This window comes from Dermochelys coriacea, chromosome 8 (genome assembly GCF_009764565.3).
Source record: "Dermochelys coriacea isolate rDerCor1 chromosome 8, rDerCor1.pri.v4, whole genome shotgun sequence".
NCBI classification, from domain to species: domain Eukaryota; kingdom Metazoa; phylum Chordata; order Testudines; family Dermochelyidae; genus Dermochelys; species Dermochelys coriacea.
Genome location: NC_050075.1, coordinates 97,639,698 through 97,662,569, shown reverse-complemented (window position 1 = coordinate 97,662,569; position 22,872 = coordinate 97,639,698). Strand labels below are relative to the sequence as shown.

Sequence of the window (22,872 nt, the reverse complement as noted above, 5' to 3'; positions counted from 1 at the left end):
ACAGTGGACATTTGAAGGGGATGAAAGTGAAAAATGCATTACTTTGAGTCACAAACTTGTATGTTTATAGAGTACGCGTGCACTAATGTAAATGCTGTTTTTCTTTTTCCTAAAACTGGGAAAATATTCGCAAAAAGAAAAGGAGTACTTGTGGCACCTTAGAGGCTAACAAATTTATTAGAGCATAAGCTTTCGTGAGCTACAGCTCACTTCATCGGATGAAGTGAGCTGTAGCTCACGAAAGCTTATGCTCTAATAAATTTGTTAGTCTCTAAGGTGCCACAAGTACTCCTTTTCTTTTTGCGAATACAGACTAACACGGCTGCTACTCTGAAACCTGGGAAAATATTGGTTTTCTAAAACCAAAGATTGCTTGAGAGACACCCTGAAGCCCAAAGTCAGGTGTAAGAATACTAAAATATGCCAGTATTGCAGCTCCGAAGTCAGGATAAAGCTAACTCTGCGGGGTGTTTATTTCACTGGAGAAATTGTACAATTTCTGTCCTATCTTTCAAGGAAAATGAAAGTACAGACAAATACAATGATTGTGGGATTTTTTTAAATAAACGTATGCAAATTAGTCAAAAAGTTTAGGTACCCCGACGTATCAACAAATAGGGCCCAATCCAAGGCCCATTGAAATCAATGGAAGAATTCCCATTGATTTTAATGGACCTTAGACCAAGGCCATATTCAGCTTCACTGTTTTACTTGTATAGTTAGTTTTTTAATTGCTGAAAAGATCTTCCAAATTTCAAGAGGGAGGCAAAAATTATTAAATATTTTTAAAGGAATTTAAAAAAAGTTCATGCCTATAGTACAATTGAAAGGGTGCTTTAAGTTAAAGCTTTCCAAAAGCACCACTCTCTGAGTATTGGTCAATTTTTAGTCTTGCCCAGGTTCATAGTGTCCTCCTTGTTTGCTTGTTCTTTTTAAAACTGCAGTCAGAATTCTCAAATGGTAACGTTTGTATTGTGGAAAAATACTTCTCTATTAAGTGTTATATCAATGATGAGAAATGTTTGTCAAGCAGTCTTATTACAGTATTACATTTTGATGTGTACTAAAACTTCATAAAACTAATATTTTCAAAATAAATTGAAATACTTTGTCATATTATCCCATATTTTAGCTATATAAGAGCTAAATACTATTATTACCTAAGTCATGGTCAGTAGTGAATTTGCCATAAAAGAAAAAAGCATTTTTAAGATTGTTCATTTTTAAATCAGTATAACTTTCTAGCCCTAAGTACGCCTAGTTTTTGTATTCGTTTCAGTTGTTGTATGCAGTGTAGTTGTAGTTGTGTCGATCCCAGGATATTAATCTTTTATTGGAACAGCTACCATTGGTGAGAAAGACAAGCTTTCAAGCCACACAGACCTGAAAAAGAGCTCTGTGTGGTTTGAAAACTTCTCTCTCCAACAGAAGTTGGTCCAATAAAAGATATTGCCTCATCCTTTTAAGCTTCTGTTTAAAAAAAAAAAATCCTTGAGAGGCTTTTTTCTTAGGATTTTGGTAATGGAGTTCTTTAAATTTTAGTTTGCTGAAGTGGTAGCATGATATAAAACATTATTGTATTTGGTGCTTGCTCTTGAAATAGTTGGAGTGTTTTAAGATCTGCCTCCTCTGTGTTTGATTTTTTAGGTCTGGCTCAGTGTGCTGAGCTCTGCTGGCAGCTAAGAGGGGAAGCTGGGAAGAGACAAGTTCCTGGTGCAAAGGTTGCTCTGCAACATAACATAGGCCTTGGTGGTGCTGTAGTTGTAACATTATACAGGATGGGTTTTCCTGAAGCTGTACGGTGAGCTTTTATCTATTTGTGTTTCTATAAATCTGTAGATAAACGTCATCAGAGAAGAGGTAGCATTATATGTTGCTTTGGAAGACAGAGATTTCCTGTTTGAGTGCAGCAAAAAGTAGGATGTAATGTTTAAATAGTGTAGTAGATCCAGTTTGGTAATGCTGAAATGAAAATGTGCATATAATTGGTTTATTTTGCACATATTATACAGTTTTCTCAGTACCCTATTAAATAGACTGCTTGGATTATGTTTGTTCCCTCACAGCAGGGAAAAATGCAGTTTCTGAATGCACAACTCTTTCTCAATGCTTATGTGCAGCTATTTTTTCTGCAGTCTGTTTCAACTTTCATAATGGTTTTGGTGTTGGTCACGATGGCTGCTTTTTTCCCCCCTCGCTTATGAGAACACAATTAAGATCTGTCTTCATGTCCAGAATTCTAAGTAAATTTAAGGAAAAGGGATATGAGAAACTGGCACTGATACTTTATTATATGATTCTTGTAAAACTCCAGACATTTTAAGACTGCAATTCAGTTGCCATAAAACAGCATGAAAGCTACAACCTTCATACCTTTAGTACTTCAAAATGCTCCAGGCTGAGTGCACAGGTCACTGACCATTCCTAGCTACTGTAGTCAGTAGCCATAGCTTCCTTTTTATTTGTTTAGATAGATATACAAATAAGTCATTTGGATAAGAAATACGAAATAAAACAGAGTAGCTTCATGCCTTTTCTGTTCAAGAGTAGTTATTTTTTGTAGTAGAAAAATCTTAGTTTCACAGAGAACATGTGAGTGGGATTTTGTTTTTTAAACTAGCAAGCACCTGATATTTTTCTTTGGGGTTCTTATTTAATGGAGTTTTGCCATTGTCTTCAGTGGGGCCAGGATTTCCTTCCTACTGACAACAGAGATGCCTGTTTCAAAATCTGAGCAGTGTAAGGTTATTACTTATTGGAAGTTTGTTTACTATTGGGAAGGGTTTAATAATTCCCATAAGAGATTTTGATAGCGATGTGGATATTTGATGGCTTTGGTGGTGACAGAGGTGGAATATTTGCATAGGAATTGGGGTTGGTGTTCCTGCTTGTACAAATGTTTTTGCAATAATATTTGTTTAAAAAGAGTATTATAGGCATAAAAAAACTCTAGTTTAGGAACAATTGTATGTATATATTTGTTCTTACAGCAGAGAGATAATTGGGATTATAGGCATATGAAGGAGTTTCCATACAAAGGGAGATTATAGATACAGAATTTTTTAATTCAGACAAGCAAGAGTAAGAGAAGATACGCTACAGGTATATGAATTAAAGAAAAGTATACGGAAGTCCATTTGAGTTTTCGTATTTTTCTGGTCTCCTAGTAAAAGGATAAGGGGGGTGGTAAACATTAAAAGACAACAAAGAAAATGAATTTTTAAAAAATTAAACATGTAATTAATCTGAGGAACTCTGTCATGGGATTATCTAGGACAAGAATTTAGTAAGATTAAAAATGGTAAATCTATATGAATAGCTGTAAGGGTCATCAGGTTTTCATTGGTGAACTATCAGGTGTGGTCATAGAGAAATTCCCCCATTGTATAATACACATTTAAGTAAAAAGAAAAGGAGTACTTGTGGCACCTTAGAGACTAACAAATTTATTATTTGTTAGTCTCTAAGGTGCCACAAGTACTCCTTTTCTTTTTGCGAATACAGACTAACACAGTTGCTACTCTGAAACCTGACATATTTAAGTGGCATTGTAGAAGTTTTATACCTTCCTATGGATCATCCAGTTTTGACCAGGGTTGTAGAATGCCTAATATTGTAAATGTATAATTGGTCCATCCATAAAGCAATTCCAAACTGTTTTTATTTAAAAAACTTTATATATTTAGTAGTTTTAAATTATTAATATGAACAGGGGTTGTGCCAAAATAGGACAGTCCATAAAAATAAAAGGATTTGGGAGGGAACTTGCTAGAGTTCAAGAACAAATGGATAGATCCTGCCAAACCAACCTGATCTTCTTTGAGAAAGTAACAGATTCTTTAGACAAAGGAAATGCAGTGGATCTAATTTACCTAGATTTCAGTAAGGCATTTGATACGGTGCCACATGGGGAATTATTAGTTAAATTGGAAAAGATGGGGATCAATATGAAAATTGAAAGGTGGATAAGGAATTGTTTAAAAAAGAGACTACAGCGGGTCATACTGAAAGGCACTGTCAGACTGGAGGGAGGTTACGAGTGGAGTTCCTCAGGGATAGGTGTTGGGACCAATCTTATTTAATCTTTTTATTACTGACCTTGGCACAAAAAGTGGGAGTGTGCTAATAACGTTTGTAGATGATATAAAGCTGGGAGGTATTGCCAATTTAGAGAAGGACCGGGAATACAGGAGGATCTAGATGACCTTGTAAACTGGAGTAATAGTAATAGGATGAAATTTAATAGTGAGAAGTGTAAGGTCATGCATTTAGAGATTAATAACAAGAATTTTAGTTATAAGTGGGGACGCATCAATCAGAAGTAATGGAGGAGGAGAAGGACCTTGGAGTATTGGTTGACCACAGGATGACTATGAGCCGCCAATGTGATATGGCCGTGAAAAAAGCTAACGCAGTCTTGGGATGCATCAGGCGAGGTATTTCCAGTAGAGATAAGGAGGTTTTAATACCGTTATACAAGGCACTGGTGAGACCTCATCTGGAATACTGTGTGCAGTTCTGGTCTCCCAGGTTTAAGAAGGTTGAATTCAAACTGGAACAGGTGGAGAGAAGGGCTACTAGGATGATCCGAGGAATGGAAAACCTGTCTTATGAAAGGAGACTCAAGGAGCTTGGCTTGTTTAGCCTAACCAAAAGAAGGCTGAGGGGAGATACGATTGCTCTCTATAAATATATCAGAGGGATAAATACTGGAGAGGGAGAGGAATTATTTAAGATCAGTACCAATGTGGACCCAAGAACAAATGGATATAAACTGGCCATCAGAAAGTTTAGACTTGAAATTAGACTAATGTTTCTAACCATCAGAGGAGTGAAGTTCTGGAATAGCCTTCCAAGGGAAGCAGTGTGGGCAAAAGACCTATCTGGCTTCAAGATTAAACTCGATAAGTTTATGGAGGAGATGGTATGATGGGATAACATGATTTTGGCAATTAATTGATCTTTAACTATTCATGGTAATTAGGCCCAATGGCCTGTGATGGGATGTTAGATGGGGTGGGATCTTAGTTACTACAGAGAATTCTTTCCTGCGTATCTGGCTAGTGAATCTTGCCCACATGCTCAGGGTTCAGCTGATCGCCATATTTGGGGTTGGGGAGGAATTTTTCTTCAGGGCAGATTGGAAGAGGCCCTGGGGGTTTTTCGCCTTCCTATGGGGCATGGGTCACTTGCTGGAGGATTCTCTGCACCTTGAAGTCTTTAAACCATGATTTGAGGACTTCAATAGCTCAGACATAGGTGAGAGGTTTATTGCAGGAGTGGGTGGGTGAGATTCTGTGGCCTGCATTGTGCAGGAGGTCAGACCTAGATGATCATAATGGTCCCTTCTGACTTTAATATCTATGGGTCTATGAGTATATTGTCCCTTGTTTTCACTTTCAGCCTTGTTTAGAAAAATTGACATTTTGGTTTATACATGTGGAGTGTTGTAGTTGTGTTGGTCCCAGGCTTGAAGAAGAGAGCTCTCTTCTCTCGAAAGCTTCTCTCTCACTGTATTATCTCATTCACCATATCTCTCTAATGTTGGTTTATACAGCTTTTTGACATCTCCATTCCAGTATTTAATATCTTTTGCCTTCAAAACATGAACAACAAAATTATCTCTTAAAATTTCAAAGACAGAGAAATGTTTTTCTTCAACTCATTTCTAGTTTGATTTCACAGTCTAGTTCCCATGCATGCCAACTGTACTAATGTACTCCAGGGAGTGGTGAATGAAACAGCAAAGAGTTGGATTTTTCCTTAATGATGTTGAGATTGAAAGGTTGAAAATAAAAGCAAAAGATGTCATGAGGTTACTCTTTTTCACAGCTGTTGTGATATAGTGTTCTTGGTGGGAGACCCAGGCCTCTGGAATCGGATCCTTTTGTCAGTGTGCCAGAGTTTAACAGCCTTTAGGCTACATTGTAAGACTCTGTCTGTCTTTTTGGCCAGGCTTTTATTTGTCGTTTTTAATAGGAAATGAGGATTTTTATTTAAAAAAAAAAAAAAAAAGCCCAGGGTGGTGTTATATTTAATTGTTTTTTACAATTGTTTAGTTCAGGAGACTTTGCAATAGATATCAATATAGATTTCTAAACACACTAACTCAGGAAGTGTTGTATATTATTGTAACAGTTCAGGGCAACAGCACCTGTATTTCTCCCTCATGGTCCACCAAAGGCACCCACTTTTAGGCTCCTGGCTTCTCAGCAGTTGCATCTCTTTGGTAGAGATCCACATTTCTTTCCCGCCTAACCATGTTTTTTCCAGGCTGCACAGCTCTCCGCCTATCCTGTTTCATCCCCTAAATAGGCCAGCATCTGTGCTTTTACTTTCTCTCTGAAGGTTATGAACGGCTGTAATTGCCAGCAGTCACAAGTTACCACACAGCTCTTTACAAGCAAGCACATTTATTTTTAAGGTGACAGTATTCTGGAGAAAACATATTAAAAACAGTAGAAGAACCTAAATGCATGCTAAAAAACTTATCAGAGGTGACCCCAACTCCAGCCTCAGGCTCTGGCATGTATTAGTTCTTCAAAATCCACAGCGGAGCTTTCCCCATGGTTACAAGTTAATAACTGTCTCAGATTCAGAACCAGAACCACCATGAATAGTTCGGTCTTTCTTTTATATAGCTTGTACTTTAATGTTGAGACTCTGGGAATAGGTAATCAGCAGACAATGGTCTTCTGCTCAGAGGTAGCTTCAAAAGACTGGTACCAGCGGACTCCTTGTTGCTTCAAAAGACTGGATTTTTGCATAATCAGAGATGGGGAATTTGCAGGCAAACTGCTTGACTGTTTGTCCCAAAAGTCCATTTTTGTCTGGCCCACTTTCAATATAGCCCTTTGAGGTTCATAACCCTTTCCAGGGTTCACATCACCTCTTCCTCCTAAAGAGGTTACATACAATCCTGGCCCACAATAATACATAACCTTTGCATTTAATATAATGGACTCCAAAGACACTTAAACTTAATTCAGTTAGTTTTTTTCACGTATATTGCAGGAAATTGCCATATCTGCCACAATTATTTACTTTCCTGAGCCCCCTTTTTTTTTGTCTTTCTAAATTGTAAGCTTTTTGGAGCAAGGGCAGTCTTTGCATTGTCTCTACATTGCTAGCATATCCTGAGTTACTGACAATAGTGCTCTCCTTTGGGTGTGAGGAAAGGTTTTGCATACTCAGCTGGTTGTGTTCCTCCTAAATAACTGCAAATAGAAATTATTACTACAACCCATTTATTTGACTTTTTTCTTTGACATAATTATCATCTTACAAAAATTTGGTTGGGGGAACTGGTTGTGAGATGTTTTTTTTCTTTTTTCCTGAAGATAACTTTCAAAGTATAGAAATTAAAATCTAGACAGCTATCAATTGCTGCCTTCTTATTAATGTTGTTTTTCCAAAAGGCTTTGCCTGTAAAAGACCTCTAATAGAAGAATTGCACATATACAATGTAAGATGTTAGCATTAAAAAAGTTAAGCTCCTCTGTTCACATCATTTAGCTATGCAATTTTAGTGTTGTTTGCTAACATTGAGTAACAAAGGGAAAGCTATTGCATTTCATGGTCATAAAGATCTTAATAAATTGTATTTCATACTGGTGCAATGTTGGTTTAAGTCATCAGAGCTAGATGTACTGTATTCGGTGGCTCCAGTAATTAAAAGTTACTCTGGGTATACATCCAGGTAAATGAGAGCAGAACTTGGTGCCTTTATATGTAGCTCTAGATGAGATGGATTTATATGTAATAGAGGGTTATTTGTTAGGTTCTTCGCATCATTCTAAGATCTTGTGTTTTCCTAGTTAACTTGCATTATAGCTTGAATCCCATCCCCACACACACACACCATTAACTTGAGTGTGATGGTGCTTTTAACTGTAGTTGTCTGGCCTATCAGGGTATAGGCTACATCTTGAGTTTGTATAACTGATCAGCTGCTAACATAATCACTCTGTGCAGTTTGAGTGTTACTTTGTAGTGTGGCTGCTCTCATTTGAGCCAGGCTAATTTGAATGTAGATAACTTGAGTTTACTTTGCAGTGACAGACAGCCTAAGTGATTTAAATGAGTGGTTTCCTTTCATTTCAGCACCCAGCGCATCCAGGCTATTCCCACCAGCGCAACTGTTGATGGATTTAAGGCCCATCTTGTCTTCAAAGAGATTGAAAAGAAACTTGAAGAGGTAAATCACTTTCATTCTTTTTTAAAAGTCTTTATAATGGGAGACTTAACTTTTTATTTGTTATGCTTTGGCTTCAGAGATAAGGTTGATCATCTAGCTTTAATTCACACCTCAAGTGCCTCACTGCATGTAAAGGCTTGAAAAATGTACTTGTCCAGAGCAAGAGCTGTTCAATGTAAGCTGTATAAACTTTTGCAGAATCCATGCGTGTTTTAAAATGAAAGGTGTGACCCCTTCTTAAGTCTGCTAAGAGGATCACTATGTGTGTTGAGGGAGAAAATTGGTTGTTGCTGTTGACAATCGAGTGTTGGTGTCTGTGTGAGTGAGCGATTTGGAGTGGGGTGTAGGTGTGACTGTGACAGATATTGCAATCCTATGCAGTATTTTTGGGGACCATTGTACTAAATTTATGGATGGATTATGTATGATTGTGTTCTGCTCTCTGGGGGTGGATTATCACAGTTCTTCCTGGAACTAAAAACCGTGGGAGGTAATAACCTGGGATATGTAAACAATTCCAAAGCACCACCTTCTGGGGTGTTTGCTTATACTTGTTCAAACTGGGTTTTCCAGAGACTCTTTTGGTACAAAAAGCTGAACTGATACAGGTCCTTCTTACTGATCCAGCAAATGGACAGGACCTTCTGTCCAAGGGGGCACCAACCCTTGTGGAAAGGTTGGAAAGACTTTTGCTTATTAGGGCCCCATAAGACTGATGGGTGACTTCTGGTAAGGTTTTAGCATTCGTGTAGGAACTCTTATTGTTTTTTTTACATGGTTTTTTAATGCTTTTTTTTGGTCCTAAAGTAAATATTCTCTGCTGAGAAAGATCTGCGTGGTCACTGGTAAAAACCCTGTCATTCTTTTCAGAGAGAAAGCACAGCCCAGATGCTGGCCTATAGACAGATGGCTTTCTGGGGATATTACAGTGTGCCATGGGGCTGGGCAGTTTTAAAACCCACATGTGGAAGGGAGTGGGACAAGGGTCCCTGCCCAGAGACAGGTGATGGCTAGAGATCTGAGACCTCACTGGGCAAGTATTCCTGGAGTGGACCACAGGGAGGGAATGCAGATGCACTTACCCTGAAACTGACAATAACCACACCAGTAAAGGGCTCTGTGTGCAGGGTGGGAAGCCTGCCAATACTAATTTGGATGGAGTGAGTGTGGGGCGTTTCTGCCACCTCTACAGAGGATTTTGGGGCTGAGAGAGGCTGCTGCTACTATGGCTGCAAAATTTCAACCCATCCTCCCTCCACCTCTGACAGGTTGCTGGGAGAGGAGCTACTAATTATAGGCTCGATCCTGCAAGATGATGAGCACACTGGCCCAGTCTAACAAAGCACTTGAGCATGTGCTTAACTTTAAGCGTATAAGTAGTCCACTTATCTTCATTAGTAATATAAAGTTTGAAACTGATGTGATTTGTTGTGAATTTGCTAGGCTATGCTTCTGGTACACAGAAGGTGAAGTGAGTTACAAAAACACTTTGATTTCTCTAAGAATACCAAACTGATCTTTGTTCTTAAAACCGTTTGCTCCCAGTTGCTGGTAGGTGCTAGTAGTCACCACAAAAGGTTTTCCTCCTTTCCCCCCCTCCTTCCTACTGGTAATAGCTCATCTCAAGTGATCACTCTCCTTACAATAAGAAAAGGAGTACTTATGGCACCTTAGAGACTAACAAATTTATTAGAGCATAAGCTTTTGTGAGCTACAGCTCACATCCGATGAAATGAGCTGTAGCTCACGAAAGCTTATGCTCTAATAAATTTGTTAGTCTCTAAGGTGCCACAAGTACTCCTTTTCTTTTTGCGAATACAGACTAACACGGCTGCTACTCTGAAACCTCTCCTTACAATGTGTATGATAAAACCCATTGTTTCATGTTCTCTGTGTGTGTATATAAATCTCCCCACTGTATTTTCCACCGAATGCATCCGATGAAGTGAGCTGTAGCTCATGAAAGCTTATGCTCAAATAAATTTGTTTTCTAATATGGCCTCTCCATTACTGGAGGTTTGCAACTTTGGTAGCCCATTCTGTATGGTCCTCTGCTAATCTCTTTGTGGTGAATCGTTCTTTTGATCCACCCAAGATATCATATCATCCATCTAAGATCTTTTTCTGCCTCACATTCTTCTGTCATCAACTTTCCCTTCCAGTGCCTGTAAACATACATCTCACTCTCGACCTCTTAAAATGTGGCCTGAAATAAAAACTTTCTTGTCATAAAATCTAACTTTTGCTGAATGCCAATCATTTCCAGTACTTTTTAGTTGGTTATATATGATATTTTCTGAATTCTTCTATAACACCATAATTTGAAGGATTGAATTTTTGTTATTTAATTTATTGACTGTCCATGATTCACAGTTGTGATTTAACACAGACCAAATACAAGTTTTTATGAGTTGGAATTTAATCTTCAGATTCATGTCCATTCTCATCAGATGTTTGTTCTTCCAGAATGTCTTTTGCTCTAGCTGTTCTGGTGCTGACTTCAGTATCCGATCTTCCATCTTCTGTAATGATGATTCCTAAGTAGCAATAATTTCTCACTTGCTGTATAGTTGTGCTGTTCACTAGAATCTTGCATGTTCTCCTAGGATCCTTGATACACCCATAATTTTTGTCTTGTCCATATTCAACTCTGGGCCATATTCTTTGCCATATTTATATATAATTGTCACTAACTTCATCAGACCTTCTTCTGAATCAGCCAACAACACTGTCATTTGCATAGCAAATGTTGTTCACTCATTTTCCATTCATGTTAAAACCTTCCATTTCTTCAATTAATTTCATCATATACTTGCCATAAATGTTTTATAATGTCAGTGACTTTATTCAACCTTGTCTCACACCTTTCTTAACCTCTATTAGGTTTTACATTTTCATCTCTCTATATAATTGCCTTCTAATTCCAGTATACACTAATTGCTTCATTACTGGGAGGTTGTACCCATCAGTCCCTACAGATCTTACTATATTGAGAAATTTGTAGTGGTTCTCTCAAAGGCTTTGTAGAAGTCAATGAAACACAAGTATGCTGTTTCCCCATTTCTATTGATCTTTCTAAGATGAGCTTCGTGTTCATAATGCTGTTTATGGTACCCTATCCATGTTTGATTCCATATTGTTGTTCACTTTCTTCCTTCTCAATTTTTTGTTGTATTTGGTCTTGAACAACTCACAAAAGTATCTTAGAGGCATGCGATACTAGTCTGATTGTTCTATAGTCTTTACAATCCATAGCGTTATTCTTTTTTGGATACACAGTGAAGTTGTAAAATCATTCATACTCTTCATTACCTCTTCCAGGGCTCTCAACCCTTCATCCCCTATGTTCTTTAACAATTCAGCTGGTATTTCATCACATCCTAGTGCTTTCCATTCAGAAGTGTTTTTATTGCTGCCATGATTTCTTCATCAGTTATTGATGGGCTTCCCTGACCTCTAGTTGAGGTTTTTCAGGCTTGTCATCATATATAGTTCCTTGATATGTTTTTTGCCATAACTCATTCTTGTCTTTTAGATATTGAGATATTGTCCATTTTTGTATTGATCGCTTTTGTTTAATTAAAGTTTTTTATCTTTTTGATACATCTCACTTTGTTCTCCTTATCCACTTGTTCAGTTTCTTTGTATTTCTCATTCAAATTTTCCTAATCTGTTGCATTTATGCGTTACTTAATTAGTCGTTGATATTCCTCTTTTTCTGTTGTTGATCTTTGTGTATTGTGCTCACCCTAGTTACTGTTAAGAATTTTCAGCTTTTATTTGGTGTTTGCTGCTTGCTATCTTGATATAATGAAAGAATGGTAACATGGCCTTCTTCCAAGCTTAAAGCAAAAATTATAATAGGGCAAGCCTGTAATTTTCAAGCAAGTATTAATATTTACCTGTTTTATAATACTATATTTGCATCTTTACTTTCAAACTTGTATTTGTAAATGTCATAGTTATTTGAGACCTTGGAATTATTTGTTTTTTGTTTTTAGTAGACTTATCAGTATGGTGGGATGTGGTAACTCCGAAAAATGGGGAATGATTACATTTAATTAAAGCAATTATGTATTACCATTGGTCTAAAAATTAACAGATATTCAACTTCTAAAGAGTATGTATTTATGTACAATATCTATAGTGTGCGTGTGTTAAATTAAGCTTAGCAAAATGAATTGAATAGATCTTTAGTAACAAGTTGAAAGATTCATCTATTGCTACTTGGTGTAAACATCTATTAAAACAAATTATTTTAATTGTGCCAAAGCCAATGGAATGAAGTGATTCACTTGTCCATCAAATGTAACTTGTGCATAATCATTACAGGAAGGAGAACAATTTGTCAAGAAAATTGGTGGTATCTTTGCCTTCAAAGTAAAAGATGGTCCTGGTGGTAAAGAAGCAACTTGGATAGTAGATGTGAAAAATGGTAAAGGCTCTGTAGATACTAATTCAGGTCAGTGATGTTCTCTCTCCAGTATGTCTTTTGGTATAACCTATACTATCAGAATGAAAGGGAACCATCAGTTCCTTGAAGGTTAGGTACAAAATACGAACTTCTTTAATTAAACAAGAACTACATTATTTTTAAAATCCCCACTTCATCATTAACAAATGAAGTTAAGTTTTAATCCTCATTGTTTGGATATAGCTAAGATTAAGTGCTGTTCCTCTTCTTCTCCTTCTGTCCTCATGTTTCCTAGGACACTTTAACACTTCCCAGTTAGATAAGCAGTATTTGAGGAGATTATAACAAACGTATGACTCTTGGAGGGACCAATGCCAGAATAAACAAAATTGGGTAGCTACTACACCAATGGATATCCTAGAAATGCCTGAATGGACAGATAGAAGATTGTTCTTGAAATCTGGGGGGCAGGCTTAATTGCAGCTGAAAATTGGAGCGTGCATGGCCCATGTCCAGAATTGCTGCACCCACAGATTACCCTTGTTTTCACTTACCCTTGTCATTGGCTGCTGGTGATATTGACAGGCCAGTGTTGCCAATCATGGATTCTTCTTTTTTTTTTTTTTTTTTCTCCTCCCCCCGCCCTCCAAGAACACCCATATAGGCCAGATTTATCCCATTTATCTGGATACTCTGCTAGCAGTCAGCTAACAAAGCCATGTTAATTTCAAGCCCCATTTACAATCACCAGGATTAAGGGAAGATAAATCATCATTGGCTGCATGGGTAAGGGTACAAAACTTGGTGGGGAAAATGGTATTTGACGTTCTCTTTTACACTGCTGTGGAGTAAACATACCTCAAACTTATTCACTGAATATACTTCAGAGAATTGGATGGTTCATGTCTTTTATAATTTTGTCCTTGGACATAAATCTGCAACTGAGGTAGCAGAATTTAAGTAAGGAATTGTTAGTTTAAGGAGAAGATGTTTTCAGTCATTATTCTTTCTGTTATGAATGCATTAAAGAATAATGCTATATATAGATACTGATCTATCTTTTGTCATAATTAAAATCCATTCAAGAGAGTCAGTGAAAACTCATTGTGGTTACAGATACAGATGAAATAGACAATAACATTTTCAGCTGGCTTATGGTTAAGAAGATCTTGAAATCTCCTGGGGTTGCACTAATTCAGCAGCTGTGGCTGTGAGCTTTTTGTTAAGAAATGTACAAAGGAAAACAGAATATGCATGCCTCCTTTTGAAAAGCTCTGGGCAGGAAATGCCTGAACTTGGAGTTTGTGTAGTGATACATATCTCCAGGAACTGTCTCAGGAGAAAATAAACATCTAATCCAAGTTTTTATTTCTACTTAGAAATTAAGTTCGCAATACATATCAAAAGGGTGAAAAAATATGAATCTAACTCCTGGAGTTAACTTTTAACTAATCACATAAGGATCTGTTTCTCCGTGAAGGGGGAATTAAATACATTTCCCAAACCTAATATGAAATAATACTGCTTGATTTTCAGCACCTTTCACAAATATTAAAATCCCCTTCGTAGTCCCAGGAGCAGAATAGGAAGTGACATTTCCCTTCTCTGCAAATGAGCATCAAGCTGGTTCTGGGGGGGACTATGTAGAGTAGATAATGTCATGCCCATTGAAGGTGATGTTCTGTGCTGCATTTCCAAGGGTACATCTACACTGTGATAAAAGACCTGTGGCACTGCCACAGCTGGCTCGGGTCAGCTGACTCGGGCTTGAGCTGCAGGACTATAAAACTGCTGTGTTGATACTCTGGCTAGAGCCTGGGCTCTGGGACCCTCCTCCCTTGCAGCGTTCCAAAGTCTGGCTCCAGCCAGAGCCCAAATGTCTATACTGCAATTTTATAGCCCTGCAGCCCATGCCCTGTAAGTCCAAGTCAGCTGACCTGAGCCAGCTGCAGGTCTTTGATTCCAGTGTAGACATACCCTCAGAAGTATAAACACAAAACTCACAAATCAGGAAAAGAGGAGGCTTTAAGAGGCCCCTGATTCCTCCTGATCCTAGCTGCTCTGGGGGCTCTGGTGGCCCCTAAGATCATTGTCACACTGTGTGCTGGATCCCACATCTGATGTTTCCCTCCTACACTTGGCACAACCCCTGCAGTTGGGCTTGTGAAGAGGTCCTTGTAAGACAGTTTTACAGTTGTTTTTCTACAGTGCCAGTATTAGGGAAATCCCAACCAGCCAGGACTTCTAGAGGCCATTTATGTCTGATCCTTTCCCCAGCATAAAGGGGCTAAAGTGTGTTTGAGGATCTCTCCCTCATCTCAGTTGAGATTAACAATTGTGGTGGATTATTGCTGTGGACTCTAATACTTTTGGAACTGGATTGTGATCACAGACTCACTTTACAAGCCCCAAACAGTCCTCAGATATTAGCAACTTCCAGTTGCCAGTGACCTGGCTCTGATTTCAACTAGCAGTCTAGAGAAAGATTTTAAATCTTATTGCTATATCCAGCCCATCTAACCCCAGTGCCCTTTTATTATTAATGGATTTATTTTGCAATAAATAAATGCTGTAATACTTAAATCTAAGTACTGTCTGACTATATAGGCTATATTGTAAAACCCTGTCAGACTCTTGCTGATCCTTATGTAACAGGGTTTATCAATCAAGTTCCCTTTGACACCCGACAAATAATTGTTAGTGATTATGCTGTACCTATGCTGCTATACCTGCTGATGAGGCTTGCTTATATTTTATCCCTTCCTTCCACCTTCTGCTGAGCTCTGTTAATAAGCAGCATGTGACCCTATAGATCAAATCATTCCACTACCCTACATTCTTAGGAGCTTTAATGTGACTCATGCCTGAGAGTTCTCGGTCTCTCTCAACTTGAAGTTAAACAATGAAACTCTGTCTCTGTTATGTGTTACAGATAAGAAAGCTGACTGTACAATTACAATGGCTGATTCTGACTTGTTGGCTTTAATGACTGGCAAAATAAATCCACAGACAGTAAGTAAAATGAAGATTAAATGAAAAGATGAATATCTGTAATTGTTTTTATTTTACATAGGCTATGAAGCAACACCTTTATTTTTTCCAGATTTTTTTGGCTAAGTGATCAATATTTTTTTATGCAAGAGTATTTTTGAACACCTGTTAGATCTAAAGGATAACAAATATAGGTTTTTATACTAATGTACTTACAGTGTACTTGGCAGAATGTTTACCTGGCAATAAGTAAGTGCAATGAATAAATTTCCTGTTTGGAGTTGCTTCATGATTCAGCCTGATTATAACAAGGCTACATGCTGAAGAAATGAATAGTAGAAAGTACACTAGTCACAGAACACCCAAGTACTGAACAGTCTAAAACAAGGCAGTTTACTATGCCACAATTCTAAGATTCCGTAGGTACATGAGTCATATATTGCTTCTAGAAATGTTACTCTGTCATTCTTGAAACTCTGTTTATTAAATTCCTGCTGTTTTGTAACTGCACTACTGGGACATTTAGAAATTACGAAAGTGCCACTCACAGTTCCATAGTTGAAGATTAATTGAGCATTTTTGCACTTAAACCAGAGATTCAACCAGTTTGTTGTGTACAAAGAATACAGCATATCCTCACCAAAATCACAGCATTCACTCTTTGAATACAGACTACAATTTTGTAAGACTTTACGAGCAAATATATTAATTAGTTTACAAGCAAATTTTATTACTTTAAAATGAGTCCTTTGGGTAATTTTAGGATTAATGGTCATTTTTTCCCTGTTCTTCATAAGTGAAAGTTTCTCCTTTAGTATGGAGATGAAAAATTTTGTTCTTCTGTATAGAATTTCACATAGAACTGGTCTCTTTCAAAATGGCTGTCATCTCCCGTTATTCTCAATGGGACTGAAGACACTGGCTGTTCTCAGATGGTCATTTTTATAAGGGATTGTTTCTCATAGTGTTCCTCTCTGCTTTCTGATAGTATAGGGGGCTTCATTTATTGGAAACAAGTGGTGGCAGTGGTCAGTTTGACTGAGGGTGGCAGCTAATGCTCTGTCCCATTGAGAACAATGGGAGAGGATGGCCATTGAGAGAGAGGGCGATTCTTGAGTTTCTCTGATTTTTATTAACTAGCTTCTGTGACACACAAACTTTCATTTTTGAAATAAAGGCAAGAAAGACCGTTAATCCTAATTTATTTCTCAAAATTTGTTTTGAAAAGCTACATATTATACTAGATGTACTCACCAGGTAGGCCAGGAGGGGAAATTTGACGTATGAAGGTTGCAGGAGAGGAAGAGGGGGAAATTACTATCCGTATGCAGGGGATTGTAGGGCTCACAAAGGAGGGAGAAACTGGTGTTGTTTACAGGGAGATATAGGCAGGCACAAGCAGCAGGGAGAATTTGGGAAAGAAGGAAACAGAGGTACATGCTGTGGCTGTTTTGTGCTGCTCTGGTGATGCAAAACAGCTGTAAAAAAACCAAACCAAAAAACCCCCAGGTGAATTGGCCAGTATGCTCCTGCTGATTTGCTCTGCTTCAGAGTGGCATAAAACCATTAGAACATACAGGTGAATCTGGACTAAAAGTTTAAATTATTTTTCATTTTAAGTGGCTACTTTATATTTTCAAACCATCAGAAATATCTTGGGGTAACATTCTCTTTGGTATTCTTGCTTGCGGTTCATATATAACGCTTTTTGTCTGGGAATTCCCTTGAGTTTTATTATTAAAAGTACTCAAGGAAATTCCCAGGCTAACAGTGTGATAAAATGGAGTTGAGGTTGAATTTACCCGCCACTAATTTAGGGTAAAATAAATTATAGGGATTTTCTAATTATCCCAAATAACAAATGTTGCAAACCCAGGAATTCAGATTTAACCTTAAACTTAAATATCCAAATACGTGAAAGTATGGAAATCCAAACAACCATAACTGTCCTGTACTGACACAATATGGGGATGAGAACAAAAAATCTCTCTCTAAAAATCCATTTAATCCACATAACCCTAAACCCTAAAGTGCCTTTATCAGAATCGTATAGTTACTGCATGGTGTCACTACAGAGCAGTTAATGTTGTTTGGGGACAGTAGTGCCAATAATGCTCAATCTTGGAATGCTTTTCAGCTGATGTTAAGCATATTCCACTCTGAACTCCAGTGTGTAGCCTATGAATCACTTTTATGAGGAGGCTTCATGGCATACAGAAAGGAAGCAATCTGAAGTGAAAGAAAGAAGTAGTTAGCCATCCCATTCAATTTGGGAATGTCTGGCTATCCTCATCACCAGCCCCCTCCAACATATATGATGGTGGCTTAATGAAATTTATGAAAATTAACTTCTCTCTTTGCATTGTACACTTGCTTTGCAAAGCTGAGAATATAACAAAAAAACCAATCCCAAAACTTTTTTGCCAAGCCTGGTAAGATATTTAGATAGAATACTGAAGTCCTAATTTTTCCAAATACACTTTTGCTTTCCAATATTTTTATATAATTGTCTGAAGTAACCATTACCTCTGTTTTGTGGTCTGTGATTGAAATTTCAGGGGTTCTGACATGCTTTTGTGGGGTCCAAGTCGTTCCTGAAGTAGTGAAGGAGACTTCTGACATTTAATATACTTCACTGCTTAGATACCACAATTGCGTAGCACTATATATAAACTTCACGTAGTTCAATCAGGCCCTGGTCCTGAAAAGATTTACATATGTGCTTAACTTTACTTATGTAAATCATCTCATTGACTTCTTTGGGACTGCTCACATGCATAAATCTCTGCAGGATTGGGACCTATCTCAAATGCCCTAGATATTCTCTTCTCACCTTCTTCACAGACGGTTGGGGTTGGCGGTTTCCTTTATAATCCCATTTTGGATTCAGTATTTAAAAGGTAAAAAATGTAAAGCAGTTTATAATGCAGTATTTTGATATGGGGAATAGCTGTAGAGAAACAGCCATATGATTTCTTTTTTTTTTTCTTTCCTTGATTCTTTAACTGAGTCTACATGTAAGTGCCACAAAGGTGATGTGTTTGGTCTTTAAAGAAATTACAGTCTATGCTACAAAGTCTTTTCATATTCTGTGTTGCCATACTATTTTAAAGCCTCAGAATATTAGTATAAACCTTGGATGAAGTGGTGCAATAAGGACAAGACATTGTCACCTGAAAGGATTAGAAGCATCCAAAGGACAAAATAACATTCTTCATTTCATCTTTGCAGGCTTTCTTTCAAGGTAAATTGAAGGTTTCTGGGAACATGGGCATGGCTATGAAGCTTCAGAGCCTACAGCTTCAGCCAGGCAAAGCTAAACTTTGAATTCATTTGACTGCACTTCACACACGACTTGATATATACATATATATATATATATATATATTTGTCAAAATTTAGAGTGGAACTAGACATTGAAAGTAACAGTAGTACAGGTTTTTCTAAATTTGGGTAATCGCATTCATCTTTCCTAAGTGTCATAGTGTTAATAGAAATTTCAGTACTGTTTTGCTGAACTCCATATATCTGTCTAGTGCAAAGTGAATGTAGTAATTGTGACTTTAGATTACACTGAGGCACTCATAATGGTTATAAACAGTATAATGCAAGGAATTATATGAACAAAAATTGGTGTTAACCAGTCTGAAATTTTTAAAAGCCTCCCATATTATTAATGAGAAAGGTCACTTTGCTGTCATTGAACTTTAACAAATTGCTTCTTTAACTAAAATTATTTTTGAGAGGGATCACTACAGCTACATAACTCTTTTTAAACTCTTAGGAATCTGCTTTTAAAATATTTTCCATACTACTACCTTGGAAATTAAAAAAAAAAAAAAAAAAAAGACCTCTGTAAGTAAATAAAAAACATTCAAAATTAGTGGTTAGACCAAAACTTGCTTTGAGATTCACAGCATTAATTGTAATGCCTCATCACCTTGAAATAAGATAATGGGGAAAATCAGATAACATATTAAAGTCTGCTTTGTTTAAATACTTTCCTAGAGTTGATAATTCTCTTTAAGTTCTTACCTAATACTGTAAAAAATTCTTATTCCTTTGTATTTGGTTTTGGAGAAATAATGTATTCTGGTCAAATGTTTAATAGAAAATTAAATATGCTTTTCCTGTTCTGTGTGGCTTTTTTGTCAGATTTTATTATACAAATTGATTTTCACGGTGCATATTGTGACGACTATTGGGGCCAGTTTTTTTATGGACCACCACCAAGTGGGTGACAGAGTAGTCTGTTATCTACTGCAGGATTCATTGTAGAGAACCCAGTGTCTCGGGAAGAAATATCTCACATAAGGTTCTGATTTTATATATTTGTTGGCTAAACTAAACAATCAAAAAGCATAAAATCCATATAAACGAAGCAAAGACCTGGCTGGGATGATTTAATTGGGGTTGGCTCTGCTTTGAGCAGGGGGTAGGACTAGATGACCTCCTGAGGTCTCTTCCAACCCTAATCTTCTATGATGCTATGATTCTATGAAATTTAAAATAAAATGGATTAACATCAAAGTATCAGATTGATTAAACCATACCAAATGAACCTATAATTCTTAAAAAGCTTTACCTAATAATTTGGAAGACAGTCTTAGCTATCAGCTCCAAAATAACTGATATATTTGTCATAGCAACAGGGAGGATCAGATCACTCACAGGTTGAAGCTTTCTGATGCCCAGTGTGGCATCCCCTGCCCAAATTACAGATGGTTAGGCAACAATCTTTCCCATCATCTCTAAAACAGAGTTACATGAAAGATTCCAATATAATTCAAGATGACACAGCTTATTGCACTTACAAAAGTTTAGATGAAAATAAGTTTCAGGATTTAAGCATATGACCCCGAAACCCTGAAATATGTGTGATTCTTTAGATAGCAACGCTAACCTGGGGCAGTTTTAGGTGTTTAAGGAAATATTCTATGGACAAGTTCTCAAATTCTGTGGATTCTATCCACATGTCCACTACCAGCCATCTTCTGGAGTTTAAAAAAAAAAAAAACACCCAAGTACAAGCATGTTAAGATAGAGGTATCCCTCTACTAGTAAAAAATTGGAAGAGAATACAAAACCCAAAAGGCTGATACTCAGGGTGGTTTTCATTCAGCTTCATGAGGATAGTATGTGGTTGAAAAGATTAGCCAGTGGGTTAGCTCAGCTTTTAAATGTGAACAGAATTGTTGACTGGCTAGAGGCCACTTGATTGTAGCTGTTGTATCTCAGACATTGCACATTGCTGTCGTCCTGCCCCTGGGCCTTTTTGTCAGTCATTGTGGCAGCATATGGCAAGAGGCCAGCAGCGAAAGCCAGAAGCAATGGTTTCTTCTTTACCTTCATTTTTTGAAGATTGTGGTCTGACTGGTTCCTACCCATTGGAGCTACTCAAGAATTTCTTGGCAAATCCAAATGAGCGACTTCCCTTCAGAAAACACTGCCATTATACAATGGGGTTTGGATAGATCTCCTTTATGCAAACAAATAACTGCCCAATGCTACTAATTTCAAGCTCAGAAAGTTTATAGATCAAAATCATATCCAGTCAGCAGGTTCATAGGTATTTTGACACATTTGACAGTCATGGGTCCATCAGCTGACGATATCTCAATCATCCTACAACAGTCCTTACTTGAAAATAATCCAAATCAGCAAAAACTGGAACTGAAGTCAGAGAAAGCAATCTCTTGCATTTAATCATGCACTTATTCTTAAGGCTAAGTGACTGTTCCCGTTCTGCAAAACTTTCCTTTTGCATTTTGGTACTCAGCAGATGAACTCTGAACAGCATTTTTTACACAAAGTTTCAGTGAAAGATTAGATTTCAACTGTTTCAGAGCAAAAAATCTTTTAAAATTTCAATTTGATACTCCAGTTTTCATATATAGGCCTCTATCTGCCACATAATGTTTGCTCCTGATATATAGGAACTGCATACAGAGTATTTACTGAACCCTTTAGAATGATAAAGGAAATAGATGTAATTGGTATATACACAAGATATAGTAAATTGTAATAATGACATTCTAATTGTACCTAAATTAAAATAATGCAGATATATTGTTGCATAAACGTAAACAGAACTCCACTCTAGAATCCTCAGAGTAAACATCCCATGTGATCAGCTTGTTGTGGCTATAAAAGGTAAGATTATACAATGGGGGAGTCCTGATTGTGTTTCTGTTTCCAATATAGTACACAAAAACACTGTTGTGAGAGAGTTAAGGTTGCTCTATACACAACACACTTAACACAAAACCAAGAAAACAAAAAGTTAAATCATTACTCTGCTGAAAACTGAAGCCACAATATGATCCAGTGAAATAAAATCACAACATTGGGGATCTTGCCATGTGTTGTGATACTGCCAGTTTCTTCCATTGGTGTATGCATTGTCCTGTTATAATAGTACTTTATGTCACCACTGTACTTCTGAATACAATAAATAAAAAGAGTTACATTTTACGGTATGCTCAGTGTAATGGTTTCTGAAACAGCGATTAAAATGATTTGGTCCTGGCTACATTTGCAGTTAACCTTGGTTTCCAGAGCTGGTTCAGCTGCCCCTTCAACCAGTGGGTAAACTTCCTCGTATAAACAAGGTAGGTCATGAATTGATATGGATCACAGCAATTGTTAACAATTAAGAATTGGGACAGAAACACTCACTTGCAAATGTAAGTGTAAATAGCATAACTTGTAAATAGCATAACATGAATATAAAAGGAAAGCCTGCTTGACATGCAAAACAAATTTGCACGGAGTTTGGCTCACTTTTATCAAGTAAGCTGGAAAAGGATGCAGGGGAAGAAATGTTTGCCACCAAGTTGAAGAGCATCCAGATCTAAGACCTGAATTTGCAGAGAAATCCCAGGTTTTACACAAGGCCCTGGTCTTTCAGTTGGAGTGTTGATTTTTCTGCAGTGCTTCAGAACAGTAGCCAAAGGGCAGAAATACCTTAGAGATCTCACACTACTGTCTCAGTCCTTCTGCTATTCTCCCTGTCCTCATCTCCTTGTCAGAACTTGTATTAAAGGAGGAAAATCCTTCACTCTTTCTCCACTACTATACTACTGGATGTAATGCATACAAGATACACATTTTCTTAATGTCTCTTTTATTGGGCTTCTAAAAACCCTCAGGCGTGGAGAAATTAAGTAGACCAAGCTATACCCTTAGCAGGACATCGTATGCCAGCACCACTGTACAGTCATAGTTAAGGCTGTGTGTTTTGCAGTTAAAATGGAAGTTCAGGCTTGTT

The 22,872-nt window shown here is 37.4% G+C and overlaps 1 protein-coding gene across 3 annotated transcripts in view; it reads left to right on the top strand.

Moving 5' to 3' along the window:
- SCP2 (sterol carrier protein 2) overlaps positions 1 to 19,738 on the top strand; it is a 54,336-nt gene extending 34,598 nt beyond the window's left edge. For all 3 annotated transcript variants that reach the window (XM_043520320.1, XM_038413048.2, XM_038413050.2), the window contains exons 12-16: positions 1,648 to 1,801; positions 8,104 to 8,197; positions 12,530 to 12,659; positions 15,544 to 15,623; positions 18,834 to 19,738. In XM_043520320.1, coding sequence (XP_043376255.1) covers positions 1,648 to 1,801; positions 8,104 to 8,197; positions 12,530 to 12,659; positions 15,544 to 15,623; positions 18,834 to 18,929 — 554 coding nt within the window. In that variant the 3' untranslated portion in view covers positions 18,930 to 19,738. The remainder of the gene's footprint in view (positions 1 to 1,647; positions 1,802 to 8,103; positions 8,198 to 12,529; positions 12,660 to 15,543; positions 15,624 to 18,833) is intronic.
- Positions 19,739 to 22,872: the final 3,134 nt, after the last annotated feature.